The sequence below is a fragment of the Chlamydotis macqueenii genome, chromosome 5, assembly GCF_036417535.1.
Source record: "Chlamydotis macqueenii isolate bChlMac1 chromosome 5, bChlMac1.mat, whole genome shotgun sequence".
Lineage (NCBI taxonomy): Eukaryota > Metazoa > Chordata > Aves > Otidiformes > Otididae > Chlamydotis > Chlamydotis macqueenii.
In genome coordinates, this window is record NC_141560.1 from 18,455,907 (window position 1) to 18,472,972 (window position 17,066).

At 39.6% G+C, this 17,066-nt stretch overlaps 1 protein-coding gene across 3 annotated transcripts in view; it reads left to right on the forward strand.

The window, feature by feature from the left end:
* The window catches only part of CCDC88C (coiled-coil and HOOK domain protein 88C), a 98,496-nt gene that overhangs the window by 52,977 nt on the left and 28,453 nt on the right, over window positions 1–17,066 (forward strand). For all 3 annotated transcript variants that reach the window (XM_086748440.1, XM_086748442.1, XM_086748441.1), the window contains exons 8-14: window positions 260–444; window positions 1,032–1,113; window positions 1,560–1,718; window positions 7,467–7,613; window positions 9,030–9,174; window positions 11,636–11,817; window positions 15,763–15,900. In XM_086748440.1, coding sequence (XP_086604566.1) covers window positions 260–444; window positions 1,032–1,113; window positions 1,560–1,718; window positions 7,467–7,613; window positions 9,030–9,174; window positions 11,636–11,817; window positions 15,763–15,900 — 1,038 coding nt within the window. The remainder of the gene's footprint in view (window positions 1–259; window positions 445–1,031; window positions 1,114–1,559; window positions 1,719–7,466; window positions 7,614–9,029; window positions 9,175–11,635; window positions 11,818–15,762; window positions 15,901–17,066) is intronic.

The window sequence follows — 17,066 nt, forward strand, 5'->3', positions numbered from 1 at the left end:
TATGTTAGTTAAAAATGTTAGTTGTTATAGGTTTTTATGAATTCTAGCAAAACAGACTGCTTAGTTTGAGCATTGGAAGGGGAATATTTTAGTGGTCTGAGCATAGTGGAGATTCCTTCCCTTCTGGCTATCACTTGAATTCTTTTTATTGCCAGGCTAATAATTTTCTACATTTGTAAATCACTTTTAGATACTTGAAAAACAATGTATAATTATACTATTTATCTCTTTAACACTACATATTTCTTTGTATTTCCAGGTCATTGTAGATCTCACTCAAGAGAGAGATTATCTGCAGACTCAGCAGCCACCAAGTCCTCTGAAAGCACCAAGCGCAGATTCTTCACCAAACCCAGCCAACCCTCTTTCTAATGAAGACAAGCAGCACCTTGCAGTTGAGCTGGCAGACACGAAAGCTAAATTGAGAAGAATCCGGCAGGAGCTGTGAGTCACCAGTGATTAGTGCTTCTAGTTAGACTTGTACATTGTCCTGTGCATCCTGAAAATGCAGGTGCCCATTGGCTTCAGTACACCGGTCTTCATGGGAGCTCTCAGAATCACATCTTTCAAATTTTTTTATTCATAGCAGGAGGAAGCTAGTATAGGTGTTTGATCTTTCTTCTTTTTTTAACCGATCTTTAAACACAGAGTGGTGGCTATTTCCATTTTTCTTTTTGTCTCATCTCTCTCTTTCCCTCTTCAAAATGACGACTGCTAGCTGCACTTTTAAATCATTAGTGGGAAGTCCAGAGGCCAGCGAAGCTAGCTGTGACAGCAGTACAGTGAAATTTAAACAGAGGTACTTAGTATAAAAATAGAGTTGCAAACTCAGATCCGTGATATGTGTACGATATCATGAGAAAAAACCTCTTGCTTTTATGAAACTGTCATGGCAAAGAGGCTTTATGTTCAGAATATGCTAGGAGATTCCTGTCTTCCTTTCTAGATTCCTAGCAGTGTCCATACAACCAATATTGTTTCAGGGGGGGGAAAAAAAGTAGTCTTACGGAGATTTTTCTAATCTTTTTCAGGGAAGAGAAGTCTGAGCAGCTTGTGGATTCTAAACATGAAGTTGAGCAGCTCACCCTAGAGCTGCAAAAAATAAAACAAGAGGTAAGATGGGCTTGTTTTACTGTGAGTCTTCCCTGTTTAAAAAAAGCCTCTTTTAAGTGTGAGGCTAAAAATACTATTATGCCTATTTTCTAATGAAGAAATAAAGTTACTCCAGCAAGCTGTTTGATTATGGTTATGGCATAGCAATGTTATGCTTTCCACCAAACTGGTGAAAGCAGTCTCATCTGTTCAGCTTGCTAATAGCCTGATAATGCCTGAAGCTTATGCAGCGTCAGGCATTAGAAACGTCAGAGTCCCAGCAGGCTGAAGAACCTCTCTTTCTTGCAGAGAATTTACTGACTAGTAGGAGGATTCTCTTAGTCCTGAAACAGGGGAATGCTATTTGCCTATTCTTAAAGTAAGGAAGTAAATAAGTACAAATAAAGTTTAAAGAACATGCTTTAAAGTAAAGGTTTTTCTCCCCACTTATTCCTCACTTCTCACAGAATATCCACTTGGCCTCAGACGCTCGCTCTGCCCGGGCATACAGAGATGAGCTCGACTCTCTAAGAGAGAGAGCAAACCGTGTGGAGAGGCTTGAGATGGAACTTGTTCGGTGCAAAGAGAAACTTCATGATGTGGATTTTTACAAAGCTCGTATGGAGGCAAGTGAAAATTGGGAGAAAGATTGCTGAGTAATCCTTAATGTTTGGCTTTTGTTGTGTTACCAGTTCATGTGTCATTTGTCATTGAGCTGACTGTAGCAAAACATCAGAGCAAGTGGAAATTTCATAACATACGTTATAGTTATTGACTTAGCAACATTAAAACTTCTTTCAGTGGCAAGAAGAGCCTGGTGTACATAATAAATACCCATTTGTTTTAATAAATCCTGCTTAGTTCAACATTATGTGGCTAAACAGGACAGACCTTCTCTGGACGCTTCTTCTAGAGAATCCAGACCTTTATTCTAGCCTTGAAAATTTACTCTTGGGTAAAATGGCTGTGTTCCAGAGTTCTACCTTTGACTGACATTTTAAATGTCATGTATGAATTAGCTAAATGAATGTCTGGATGTTTTTCCATAGGGGTTTGTACTAGATGCAACTGTTGTTAAAATGGCTGGGCATTTTTAAGGATGACCTGAGATGACTAATTCTAGCCACCCCTTTTTGCAACTGTTGCTTGTAGTAGAAAGAAGAGAAAATTTGGATCTTCCCTCATGCCATGAGTAGGGTGTGTCAATGAGAAATGTATAGCTTTGTTCCAGTAGTAATGCCAGCTACTCAGCTTAGTCCCCTGCAGCTATGCCCATCCTGAAATTATTAATTAACTTAGGTTGTAAAGATCGTCTAAACCAGCTCACTGCTCACAGCATGGCTGACCTTAAATTCGGGTCAGACTGCTCTTATTTTCGGTCCTTTCAGCTCTTTGAGCCATTCTCACCTAAACTCTCAATAATCCATATAAAATAAATATCCAAACTTGCTGAACACATGGAGGTTCAGTAATTGACAGCCTCACTCTAATTAGATAAAATCCCAGATCTGAGGTAGAAGAGTAATGTTGAAACTCGTATTTGCCAGGCCTCTGGCTGAGAACAGATCTTATTTCTGCTCTATAAACTCTTTGTAGGTGATTTTATTTATCGATTTATTTATTTATTTTTTTCCCCTCTCTAACCTAAGGGGCCAGCTAGCTGCTGCTTTTTATGAATAGGTTCACTAAAATGGATGCTTATTAAATGTAGTCATAGTCTACAAAAGCCTGTCTTCCCTCTCAGTAATTCCCAGTTTGCATTAGGAAGTACGAAGCTCTAGCTCTCTCTCTTCTCCTCCTTCAAGCTGGCAAATCAGTCGTGGATTAAGCTGGCACACTGTCTATCAGCATGGCCTCCTGGCATTTCCCTTTCGGCTGTGCACTGGAGTCACTTAGCTTCTACCTGCTGCTCAGATAGTTTAGCCAAAGCTAGGAGAGGAGTTTTTTTAGTCTGATCTTCATCTGAGATGAAGGGAGTAGCTATTTTCTGTTCTTGAGTTCTCAGCCTCGTTGCTTGTCCAAGAGCCAGCAGTTTTCTGCTCTGTGTCTGCACGCTCATCTTGTTTAACGTATCATTCAGTAAAGGGACCTCCACTTCAGTTTGAAATTTGTTCCAGCTTTACTCACTCCCTCTTCCACCCTGTCAGATTTTGGTGAAAGTAATGAACGTGAGATGTGAGTGCTGAGCTTCCAAGGATACCTCCCTGAAATACAGTGGTGGGACAAAGAATATTTCCCAATGATATGGCACTCTTCTAATTCTGGGCCACGGTGTGGCCTCTAGCAAAAGTTGTTGCTGCTGTAGGGGCTGAGCTTTTCTAATACACAGCAGGATTGCGCAGCTGCCTGCAGGCTGCTCTGTGGTCTAGAATAGCCAGAGTGTTTCAGATTCTCACCACTCCCTCTTCCATCATGGATCAAGTCTTGGCACAGCCATGGACTGCCAGTGCTGAGCAGTGGCAGCGTCAGGCAAGCTCCACTGGTTTCATGCTGATATATTCAGAGCATTCCACAGGGCAGTACTCAGTCGTTTTTTTTGTAGTCATGGAGTAGCACAAAGGTTGTGCAGAGTAGCCAGTATCCAACTTTCCATGGTCCTTCAGTTTTCTGTCTTACCTGTCTCAATTCCTCTGCTCCTCCAAAAGAAGGGTTAATGACTGGAGTCAGTTCAGTGTCTATTCAGATTCCTCCTTCAAAAACTGTTTGGCTTACAATTCCAAATTGTAAGATTTGTGCAGAGATGTAACATTGTAGAGATTTTTACCACTGGAGTGCTGATTCATCTTGTAGCATTTACTGGTTGCGGTTGGCTTCCTAAGCTGTAAGTCTTAAGACCTGACCGGATCTTACAGAGGCACAGCAATGAAAATGTAGGTGTGTAATGTACTGTGTAAGCCACTTTTCTATGGTAATGTGATACTTTAAGGCTCGTAGGGCCTTGACAGAGTTGTTAATAAGCAGTGCCAAGTTGGTAAGTGAGAAGAAAAAGTGAGTTTACCTTTGTGTGTCGATGCAGAAAGCTATTAAATGAGCACTTAAAAACTTTTTCCTTCTTGTAGTTCATGTACACATTTGGTAGTTTGAGCAAAAAATATAGAATGTGTTTTGTCTCTGATACTGTGACAAGCTTTCGGAATTGCAAGCAAGCTTACAAGTTGTTTCTGAAAGCACATAATAAAAATAAGTAGTAGTGGCAGGAAGAGATTTAAGGAGCTATTGCAGAAGGAGTGCAAAAAGACCAAGTGTTTCTCTATGTGAATTTAACACATTTAGGCGTGTCTGGTGTTTTCCTTCTCTGTATGTCTTGACAAAATCATTCAGAAATTACATTTTAATTTGACTGTCATTCAAGGGACGTGGAGATGAATATGCTCTGGAGACCTTCCTGCTGGGGTGGCTTAATGAGGTCGTAACTGTGAATGTGGAGAAGCAGGCTTAATGCAGGGCTTCCTTCAAGGAGATGCTTCTCCCTGATGTAAAGCTTCCTTCTGACATTCCTCTTCATTGAACCTTGTGCTACTCCAGGAGATCAGATTATTTTCCAAGGCCAGGGAGTCTGCCTTGCCCATTCTTTCTTCCTCTCACTGCAATCACATTTCCATGCGAGATAACGGGAGGAATTTCTGTGAATGTTAAAAAAAGCGAAAGCAACTCTTGTGTGTTCTCATATAGCTGTCCAAGGCAGTGTTTGATTGTAACAAGATGTTAACTGTATCATGGCTCAGTGATTCAAAATTCAGCTTTTGAATTTCCAGAAGGGAGGGGTTTGAACTCTGTTTAATAGCTAGGTCTGGATGCGTGTGCAGATTCTCTAGTTTCAGATTTAAACAATCTGATTGCTACTTTAGTTTCTGAAAATGTCTTCCTGTGGCAACACACCCTGATTGTGTAACCACTTACTCCCAGAGTTAATTGTAACCATGTGAGTACACAATGCACATTCTTAAAACTATTTCAAGGCACAGTGATACAGAATCAAACCACAAAGTGATTTATTTTAGAAGTTACAAAAGCAGAATTATATGTTGGATATTAAACCATGACAATTTAAGTGATGTAAAACAAAGGTGTTTTTTTAATCCCTTGCCTAGTAAATTCAGTGTATTTAAAAAAAAATCCACAGCCAACTACTTTTACTGTAAATTTAAAAAGAAATTCAGAGTTACAAAATAATGTTGGTGGGTTTGTTAATTAAAGAAAAAAATAAACCTTAATTCAGTGGAAGTACCACCAGCCCATGACCACCATCTACTGATTGTCTAACAAGTGCGATTTGTAGCCAGGCAAAATTTGAGGTCAACTATGTATCCTAGCGACTTGTGGGAGAAGTTGGTGCTGACATGTTTTGGTTAGGACAGTTTTACCTTCCACACCTTGAGATGTAACTCTACAAAGCTCTCATAGAGTAATTATTTAAATTATATGAACTTTTCAATATTAAGACAACTTCAGATCATGGGTACACCAGTGAGCAATGTTGACCTCGCCATAGCAGGCATTTTCACCAGGTTATTAATTTAAGGTTTCATCAGAACTGCTTTGAACTGACATGTCCGCCGCTCCTGGGCACTCAATGGAATGTGCTTCAGTCTTCCATATATTGCAGCTCCTAGTGATGTGTGGTTTGTACCAGAGACTGGATGTGTGTATGCACTTGGCTTGACTCTTCGTGAGACACTAAATAACTAGTTCCTGCTTGGTAGGCAGTTTTGGGGATAGTTCTGAGGCCATGTTTTTGAGGTCAGACACCACCTTACTACTTAGGGCTGTGGTCTAGATGGAGTGTGATGATCTAGCAAAGTAAACTTCTGTCATTTTGCTGTTTCATGACAGTTATTCTGGCAGCTTACATGACACCCAGCACATTTTGTGTTGTTTACTTCCTCTGATCTGTCATCTGTTTAGTGGCAGCCTTTTTAGTTTGCCCGCTCTGAAGTGACCCTGTTAGATCAGACTTGGCCCAAAATGCTGATTCTATTAAATTAGTGTTTCAGTATTATTGTTTTAGGTATTTGCATACTCAGACATCTTAATTGCGGCAGTTGAACCACTTTGCAAGCACTAACTTACTTGTCCTTTTAATGCTACTGTAGTAGGAAAATTTTTCCTCTCATATTCTGCAAGTTGGTAGCTGACCCACTGAGGGATCAGGGGCAATATGGTGCTGCATACGGGAGGCTTTCCATACCGTGTCACCTATAGTCAAGATGCAGGAAAACTGACTTTGCTTCCTATATAAGGCTATTAAATCACGGCCCCCTGTAGCATCAAAAGGTGAGGGGAATGACTGTCATCAGACACTATTAACTTGTGCTTTACAGCTGTCTTTGTTTACCGCCCCCTCCTTTTTTTTGCCCTCCCCTTCTATTCCCCCCACTTCTATTTTTCCCCGCCTCCCCTTCTATTTTTTTCCTCCTCCTCTTCTCCCCCCCACTTTTTTTTTTTTTTTTTTTTTTTTTTTTTTTTTTTTTTTAAATAACTGAGCTGTATAAGGCTTCTTAAGGCTAGTCCTACCCCCAAGAATGCGGAGGCAGTTGCTGATCAAGCAGTGTAAGTGATTTGCGCCTGCCTGGTGATCTTTCAGGAGTCTGTTTGGTTTGGATGTTTGTGGTCTGAGAGAGCAGACGTGAACACTAATGGCAGCAAAGACTCCACGTTTTGAAAACAGTTGTCCAGGAATAAACTTGGCAGGTCATAAGCATTTCATCCTGCCTGTGTGCACATTTTCTGGTTTTGCATATTTCATTGGAGCAGGGAAAAGGATGGGGAAAGGACAGAGGAAAGCAAAGAAAGACGAAAGAACATTTCTTTGGAGAGTCAAATAATCTGCTTCTTGTCCCATTGTAACTATTCGGGGCAAGAATTTGTCCTGTATCCATTTAATCTTTTAAATGCTGATACATTCCTGCCATAGAAAATTGTCTCTGACTGAAGACTTAATTTGAGGATCAACAGGAGTAAAAGCTAACTGTGAAGTATTATAATTTTAAATAAGACAGAATTTAATAAATGTGTTTAAAACATGATCAAGAATGCGTGACTAAGAATTAATGCTTTGGACATTTCATGTTTCTGGAGATGAGATACTTGAATGCACCGAGCTTCATTTGTTGCTTTGCAAGGAACATGCAGAGTGCAGTATAATTAACTTGTTTCTAATACTGTGGCTAAAGCAGAATAATTAATGCATTAATGACACAGATCGTTAAACATCACAGAATCTCCCATTAAAATATCAGGTAAAAACTTTTTTATGAAACAGGGAAACATGTCAAAGTTTTCTTGTGTTTTGCAGTATTAATTCATGAAAGTCACCTAGTCTTTGAAAAGTCAGTTCATGTGAAGAGATGAACATTTTAACTTTTTTTCCCTAGGAGTTAAGAGAGGACAACATCATATTAATTGAAACAAAGGCCATGCTAGAAGAACAGCTAACAATGGCAAGAGCTCGTGGTGATAAACTGCATGAATTAGAGAAGGAAAATTTGCAGTTGAAATCCAAACTTCATGATGTAGAATTGGTATGCCCTTTCCTTCTCATTATGCTAATTTTTTGAACTTGTGTTTTTGTGCTAGATCACAGATTCATGTCACAAAAACCAGTGGAGACAGGCAAATAAATCAACGGTGCTTTTAAAGAGTTTAGTTTGAATTTTGTGTACTTGAATTCTTGAAATATTATAATGTTAACAATGTAAATATTGCCAATGCTTTTTTGTGTGAGAATGATGAATTTGATTTTGTGCTAGAAGGTATTTCACAATTTTAAAATACAGATTGCTGTCATACGTATTGGTAACGGAGATGTTAAAATCTGTCAGTTAAGTAGAAATCTCTTAGATACATAAAATGAAGTCTACTGTAGTAAATGGTCTTTCTTGTTGGAAACAAAACCCCCAGCCGTTACAGTGACTTTAAGAATCCAGTACTGCTGTAAAAGACACAAAATTTCAAAAGTTATGTCTCTGTAAATCAGAGACATGGCTTATTGCTTCATAGACAAGGAAATATAAGAAGTGGCAGATTATTGCCTACAAACAAAAAGCAACATTGGATCCCACCAGAAATAATAAATACTCTTTCATCTCTTGTGTTTCACTTAACAGTCCTCCTCTATTTTTTGAATTCTTGTGGGTTTAACTGTATAGGGTTTCCAGCAAGGTCTGTTGGAAACAAAGATGTTAGGATGCTGTGTGGGGTTATGTTTAATAACTGATTCAGGGTGTTATAAGGGTCATGTCGTGCTCCAGCTTTTCTGAAGTGCCTGGTGATTTTGAATAATGATTTTCTAGGTGAATTGATGAATTTTTGGGTAATGCTTTCTAAAAATTTGGAACCCTCTGAGGCACCACTGCAGCTTCCACAAATGCAAATTGCCAAAACAATACAAAGGAGCAATGGTAGATTCATTCGCCAGATCTGTTTTCTGGGTATTTTAAAACCCAAATTATGAGGCAGACATTACTTGCCAGTCCATGTAACTGGATCCATGTTTGATGTGATAAGTTGAAGAAGCTCAGTAAAATTCAAGGTTGTATGTGCAGAGTCTCCAGTGTGTCAGTGCATGATGCTACATGTTTTTGAAGAGCTTAGCTCTGGAGAGAGCTTGAATCCAGCCTGCCTTACTGGCCCTGGCTTGTACTGGCCCTGTCATCACCCAGTGTGTTCTCACTTCAGTCACCCTCCCTTGAAGCGTATCATGGACCCAAGTTCACTCCGAACAGGGCCAGCTGGGTGTCTCTGCACTGCGTTCTGTGGCATGCATGGTAGCCCACAGCAAACATTTAATGCTCTACATCTATTTCAGTATAAAAGCACACAGTGTTTAAGGAGATTCTTCTACCCTCAACATGTGTTGTGCTTGTAGCAGTTCAACTGGCAGAAGAATTTTACAGATAAGCTGAATATGAATTTTCATTCGTGTGTGTCTTGCACAGGACCGGGACACAGACAAGAAGAGAATTGAAGAGCTGCTGGAGGAGAACATGGTCTTGGAGATTGCCCAGAAACAGAGCATGAACGAGTCTGCACACTTAGGCTGGGAACTAGAACAACTGTCTAAAAGCACCAGTCTTGCAGATAGTGAGTACCAGCTGGGGTAGCTGTTGTGTTTGTGTTCTCTTTCAGAATAGACACAGTGGTTGACTGAGACAGGAACAGAAATGGAGTCCAAGCTTGTCTCATTCATCCTCTTGGCTTTGAACTTAGTTTTTTGAAACTTCTAAAATGTACTCCTTTTAGTTTCTTTCACTTTCTTGTGAAAGCATTGAAATGTTTTCCTTCTGTTTTGCTGGTCACTGAGAGAATGACTTGTAAATAAAATGATAAAAATTAACAAAAGAAAGCTTTGTAAATGACACAGCACAAATGTCACACTGAACACTCAATATTTCTAACTGAATGGCTGGGAGGACTCTGTGATCTTTAGTATTCTTTAGTACAATTAGTACAGACAATTAGCTGGTCTTTAGGTCTCAGGAAACAGTGTATGTTGAAGTCATTTATTTTTACTAGATACTGAAAAATGTGTATAGTTAACTAGCTGATTTTGTTTTTGTTTTTTTTTTTAGTGGTTGATTTGATTTCTGTAACTATCACAAACATAACTAATGCTTCTTTCACTAGTCATGTTTTAGCATTGGTTTCTGTTCTAACATTCATTCTGTCTATCATACCAGCCTAAGTACAATGCTAAATGGAACATGGGAAATAGAAGCTATTTTGTGCAGTTCAATGTGCGGCTTTTATTGATTATTCACCTGATTCTGCTAAGGCTTGCATGTTTGGCTTTATCTACCAGGAACAGTTTAACTTGAAGACAAAGGAAGAAATTAGAGTAAGCAGATGTTCAGTTTTCAGTAAAGCTGTCTAGAAGAATAGCTTTGTTTTGTAAAATAACCACATATGTGCCTGACTCCAATCCTGAAATCTACTTGCTGTCTAAGATCTGAGTTCTCTTTACTATGATTAACAGCTAATGAGTTGTTAGTTTTAATTAATAATTTGGAAAGCAGGTTTACCTTAGCCTGGGATGTGAATGGCACTCTATTCCTCCTTATGTGTAATCAAGGATATTGTTTATTATACTAGTCAGAAAAAAACAAGATTCTCTCAAAACTTACAAATACTGATGAAGAGTATTTCAGGAAAATGTAAAACTATCTAATTTTATGTTTTGTTTCAAATAGGGAGTTGTTTCAGATACTGAGAACATCAGTAATCTTTTGTATTCCCTAGGAAAAAAATAGTGAAGGAAGCTTGATTTTAAAAGAAACGAAGAACTTTAAACTTTGAAACTTTAAATTATTTCACAGAAGCGCTGTCATGCTTTTACAATAATTATCTGTAAGAAGTTCCATTTCAGTGCATGTTGCTGTTCTGAATGCAGCTTGTTTGTACAAATAGTCAGTCTGCAAAGCTCTTTTGGAAAACCTCCTGTCCCTGGATTTCAAATTGAGTCAGCAAGAGTGGCAGATAGCAGATGATTTTACCTGCTAGTTTGGAATATTTTATTCAAAATTATTTAAAAAGTAAGCATAGGAAAAGTCATTTAGATGGGCTTTACTCCAGGACAGAACTGGAGTATTTAGTTAGTGTTTATTATTCGAGTCTTCATTTGACCAAAACTCTCCAGGTGATGCTTCATAAAAGAGACAAATGGGACTTGACCATTCTCAGAAACTTGCCAGTTCTAAGTACTCAGGGTGTTGTATTAGATAGTGCTGATTATTTAGCAGGAGTGAATAATTTTGAGACTTAAAGACAATGTTAAAGTCAATTTCATTAGAAATGTGTTTTTGAGGTGAAGGGTAGCAATTATTCTGTGTGAGACAGAGGACTACTCTTATTCAGGTGCAGAGCAGAGAAATGAACAGAACAATGAGGCTTTGGTGCTGGAAGTTAAGGCTGAGAGGTAGGGAGACTTTTGATCTACAAACATTGAGAGTAAAATAGCATCTCTGTTGTAAAAGTTGCATTGATTTTATTAGTTCTGAGTTTTCAACGGCAGATACTTTTCTGTGATCAATATTTTGATGCACGTCCTGTGCCTGGGTACCTGGTAGTAAAATATCCTCCCTGATTCAGCAGGTGAAGTAACTGTGAAGGTAAGCGCTGAAGTGTACTTCTGTAAGAATTTTTTCTGTGACTAAATATGATCAAATCCCTAAGTTTTCACTAGCTATTGGAACTGCACCATCTCGTTCTTTTAGCAAACACTTCACAGTAGTTTACTTTCTGCCTCAGTTTGTTTCCTCTGATGGAAGTATGAGAGGGTATCACGGTAGATTATGCTACTAATAGTTGCTAAAGCAACTTTAAGGAGAGTTAGGAAAGTAAGTATCTTTTAAGATGGTTATCGGTTCTTATTAAAGGTTATCTGTGAAAATGGGTTCTGTTCTTAAGGCAGTGTTTACTTAGCCGTCAAGCTGAAATGATAAGGATCTGACTGCAATTATCTTCATACAAGTAAATCTTAAGGACCTAGGAAGGGAGATGTTTGTGAATTGGTTAGTGCCACCTTCTGAATCTCATGTTTCAACAGCCAGAAAGTCCTTTGTGTTTGAGTTGAATGAATGTGCTTCAAGTCGCATACTGAAGCTGGAGAAGGATAATCAGAGCTTGCAGAACACAATCCAAGAGCTGAGAGATGCCTCCTTGACCTCCAGAGAGAGCAGCCTAAAGTTTGTGGAACTGGAAAAGGAAAATCAACAGCTTAGCAAAAAGGTAATTTGCTCACAGGAATAGAGCTCTTCAGTTTTTAAACACAGTGTGCACAGGGCTGTATGACACTTCTGAACGATGAAGGATTGCAGGGAATTCAACCATGTTCCCCAGAAGACTGGGGGTGGTTTTTGACCCTTCTATTTAATTGCATTCTAACATTGGTGTATTCTATTGCCTTCTACTTTACTGCCTACTTAGGTGCATCGTTGTATGCAAAAGTGACTGTTCCTGTTTTCATAAAAGCTGTCTTTCGGTGCACATTTGCCCCTCTCAGATTGTACTGTTGATTTTGTCCATTTTTGTTGTCTTATGGTAGTCACTACCATATTGAACTATTGGCATATTGAACTATTTTGTTTGTTTGAAAGTTTTAATATTGTTTCAATGTAAATCACACAGGTGAATTCAGGTTAGTATATTTTTTTAAAAGTCTTTTTTTGCTGTCCACAGTCCTGGATCAACTCTGTCTTTGTCCTGTCCTTTTGGCTATTAGAAGTTCTCTAGTGTCTCTCTCTCTGCAGAGATCTAGGTTCTTTTAATCTGTGTAACAAACATACAGGTCATAATTTTAAAAATATATTTTTATATATATGTGTGTCACACTCTGTTATTAACTGTGATTACATCTAGCTCAAATACCAGCTCAGGGTTTGTCCTTGTGAAACACAGTGCTCAGTTCACCTCCAACCACTAGCTTTATTTTTGTCTGGCTAGCAACTTGCATCCTGAGCTCTGATTAATGGAGCCAAATACTGGTGGGGAAAAAGAGGCTTCTTGCTAGTCTAAGTATAAACAATTTCCATGTAAGTTTTTTCCACATTTGTGCCTTTGCTAAATTATCTAGAATATAAGGCTTATTTCTCATTTTCCCGTTACTGCTGTAACCTGTGCATGTGAGACATTGATACAAACATCCCATTCTTTGTATCTATTTAGTATAACAACTAATTAGCTCATTAGCTTATGGGCTAATTGAATGCCTTAAAGGACAAGGGGAGAAGGAATCTGGATGTGAAATGCTGGTCATGGATTACGAGATTGTAACCACTAGAGTGCCAGTTTCTCTGCCAGGGAGAACAGGTATCCATCACTGGACCCACTTTATCTTCTGTAGAGATTCTTTTGCCAAGTTGAGAGACCAGTTCTTCTTGGCTTTCTCCTCTGAACAAGAAAAACTGCAAAAATTCAGTTCACTGTACTCCTACTTCCAGACTGCCATTTATGACCTGTTGTGGATGAGTTCTTCACTCTAGCTGTAATTAACGTGCATAAAATTTGAGATCAAGGCATACAATGCACTGAGCAGATACCTGCGGTGTATCTGCAATTTAAGTGACTCAAACAGCTGTGGTTAACCTTTGGCTTTGACCCAGGCACATTCCTGTGGGCACCTCTTGTTACGGCACTGTATTGATGCTAACAGTTGTGAGTCCAGATTTAGTCTGATGTTTTCGAATGTGTTGAGGTGGGGTCACCTCCAGGTCTGTAGTTAAATAAGACAAAAAACAGTAGTGGGGAAGGAAGCCTTTGTGGTGAGAGGGACACACTGTATGCATCAGACCGATGAGGAAAAAATGGCAATTAAAAATACTACTATTAAGAGCAGGTGAAATGCAGAGAAACACAGAATATGATAGGAGCTGTTGACTGAATATTACAGGCCAGCGTAGTTGTTGATGGATTTCACCTCCCATTCAGGGAGATTTTGGAAAAAAATCGTAATGGACAGTATTCCACAGTCTGTGTGAGACATACAGTTGTGTCTCAGTGTACAGAGACCTGATACATGATATGTAAAATAATCTTGGTTTCATAGAATCATAGAATGGTTTGGCTTGGAAGGGACCTTTAAAGGTTATATAGTCCAGCCCTGCCCTGCAATAAGCAGGGACATCTTCAACTAGATCAGGTTTCTCAGAGCCCCGTCCAGCCTGGCCTTGAATGTTTCCAAGGATGGGGCATCCACCACCTCTCTGGGAAATCTGTTCCAGTGCTTCACCACCCTCATAATGAAAAGTTTCTTCCTTACATCTAGTGAATTCACCTCTTTCTGTTTTAAAACCATTATCTCTTGTCCTATCACAACAGACCCTGCTAAAAACTTTGTCCCCATCTTTCTTATAGGCCCCCTTTAAGTATTGAAAGGCTGCAATAAGGTGTCCTCACAGCCTTCTCTTCTCCAGGTTGAATGACACAAATTCTCTCAGCCTTTCCTCATAGGAGAGGTGCTCGAGCTCTCTGATCATTTTTGTGGCCCTCCTCTGGACTCACTCCAAAAGGTCCGTGTCTGTCTTGTACTGAGGACTCCAGAGCTGGATGCAGTACTCCAGGTGGAGGGGCAGAATCACCTCCCACCTCTCTCATTGTCCATTGTCTCATTCATCCATTGTCTGAGACTTTCAAAATTGTCCGAGTATGCTTGGCTCTGTACTGACAGTGCTTGGAAAGGTCACATAGCCAGAACAGGGTTATTCAGATAGTACAAGAGGAGATGATACAAAGGAAAAGTCATGTACATTTTTCCTTTTTTGCAAGGTTTTCAGAAAAGCTAATAATAGAAAATCCTCCTTCCAGGCGCAGTCAAGTAGCAGCAGTCCAAGTACCGATCTGTTTTCTCTGCATTCCTAACTTCTTGGACTGAAACAAGCTGTAAATAGTAGTTTCTTACTTGCCTGCAGTTTTCTGGGAGGTACTAATGAAGAGCAGCTATTGCTGAGTTACTGCATTTATGTTCCGGCTTTCTCTGAACAGCTCCTTTGAGAACAATGAACTAAACTTTGTTACATTTCTAACTGCTAAGCCCCTCTTATCTACAATCTGGGCAGCCCCTGCTTGTTTAAACACTTCCTGTAATGAGGCACATGTTGACATAGGCAGAGCCCAGCCTCCAGCTATTTCCCACTTGTAAGAGTTATTGTTAATACCTATTTCATTGACATTTTCACTGCTGGCGAAGTTTGTAATACCAACACAAAAAAAAATGAGCTGATACTTGTGCAGAGCTGTAGGTGCTCAAAGTACTTTATAAGCATAAAAAGGAATAATTCCGAACTTGGGCAGCCTGGCTCTCTGAACCCGTTGCTTCTAAATACCAAAGAGCTACTGCTTTTCAGTGCTTAGTGCATGAGTACAACTTTCAAAAGGAGGGAGTCAGAAGACCTCTTTCATTGTGGGACTGAGACCTTATTTACAAGTCTTTCAAATCCAGTATTATCACCTGCTAGGGAAAACAGAGGGCCAACAGAGCACACAGAGAGGGAAGGTAAACTTGGAAACTCCAGTGCTTTTCCTCTCCGTGCCCCCCCCCCCGGCCCCCCCCCCCCCCGCCCCGATGCTCACTGAATTGTCTTAATAACTTTCTCCGCATTCACTGGTAGGTTAAGGCCATCAGTGATGGAGAGGCTCAGAGGAGGCAAATCCGTCAGAAAGGTGAGCACCAGAAACTTAATTACTGACGACAGGAGCACAGCGGGGCATTTGGGCAGGCAACTGAAGCATTTCTTGCTGCTCTGCCTTATATGTTCTGATCTACATAGGGATGAAGGAAGTTCTTGGCACTGTGAGAAAGACAAAACAGTCCATTTCCTCGTCTGAGTCTGCGAGGAGAGAAGGTTCCAGAGAGACCTTATTGTGGCTTTTCCACACTTAAAGGAGGCTTATAAGAAAGACAGGGACAACGTTTTTTAGCAGGATCTGTTGCAACAGGACAAGGGATAATGGTTTTAAACCATTCAGATTGGATATAAGGAAGAATTATTTTTACGGTGAGGGTGGTGAAGCACTGGCAGAGGTTGCCCAGAGAGGTGGTAGATGCCTCACCCCTGGAAACATTCAAGGGCAGGTTGGATGAGGCTCTGAGCCACCTGATCTGACTGAAGACGTCCCATGCCCTATGCCCATGGTCGAACTGTGGCTGATATGTTTTCTTGTGTTCAATCCACACAGATTGAGAAGTTGCAAAATCAAATTGAAAAAGAGAAACAAAGTAATCAAGATCTGGAGACCTTGAGTGAGGAACTAATAAAAGATAAGGAACAGCTACAAGTTGTCATGGAGACTCTAAAAGCTGACAAAGACAGACAGGTAAAGACTTCACAAATGTAATATAAAAATATATGCTCAGTGGTAGTAATTTACAGATACCATTTAGTGCATCTGGTTTTCTAAGGAAGATAGGGCAATTTGAGAGCTATTAGGTGCAGATTGAATTTGTTCAAATCTAGGTAAAAGGCTTATTCAAGCAAAAAAGCCCAGCATATTTTGGTAGCTGCTACTTCTGTAACTGTAGAGGCATCTTCAGGCTGTTGTAAGGACAGACATTCCCTCTTCAGGGGGAAAAAAGCCCTGGATCTTACCGAACGGGGATACCAACAGTTTTTAGGATGTGTCAGTAAAACCCTATTTTATTGCAGAAGATAGGTCTGCCAGCTGTATGTCCTTCCTGATTGTTTGGTTGGGGTTTTTTAGACACTCAAACTTTTTTGCTCTGTTTTAAAAAGATGCTGAGAAAGCATTTAAGTCTTCTGGATTAATATTTTAAATGCCCTTCGCTTTTACTACTGTACTGCAGTTTGTGTACAATGCCTTGAAACTATCCTGTTATAGGTACATGTGAGGTATCATCTGTATTAATTTGACTAGCGAAGAAAATATAGGCACAGATTATTGGAGGCTGGTCTATATATTTTCAGCCTGTATTAAAATTTACTCCAAGGTTTTTGGGGTGAAGATTAATAACGAAGTGTCTTATTTGTGTAGTGCTTTTCATCTTGAAGGATTCTTACCCAGACCTCTACCTAGGAAACTGCAGTTTACCACCAAAGTCCTGCATTTCTGTTAGAACACATGCAGACTGTTTGTGGTAAGAATTAATTAACGTTTCACAGCTAGGGCAGGAAGTAGGAAAAGAAGTATCCTCAATCATCAGAAAAGGACAGTTTCTAATTTTTTCAGGTTTAAGTCCTTTTTGATTTCTGTAGACGTTGTCTAGATAAGAATCACATGCAAATTGCCATCTAAATCATAATTGCTTCAGCTGAAATTTGGCCAGTGGGGTAAGTGTACTGTTTTTACACTAAGTGTGTCTGTAATGAGATCTGTAACTGTTTTAAATTTTCAAATGTGTTGTGGAGAGAATTTGTATCCTTGGAACCCTAAGATGTGAATGTAAACCTAAACAGAAAGATACCCTTTACTAGGAATTATTCTCAAAAAAGCATCCTCTCCATGGTGTTCTCTGAAGGACACTT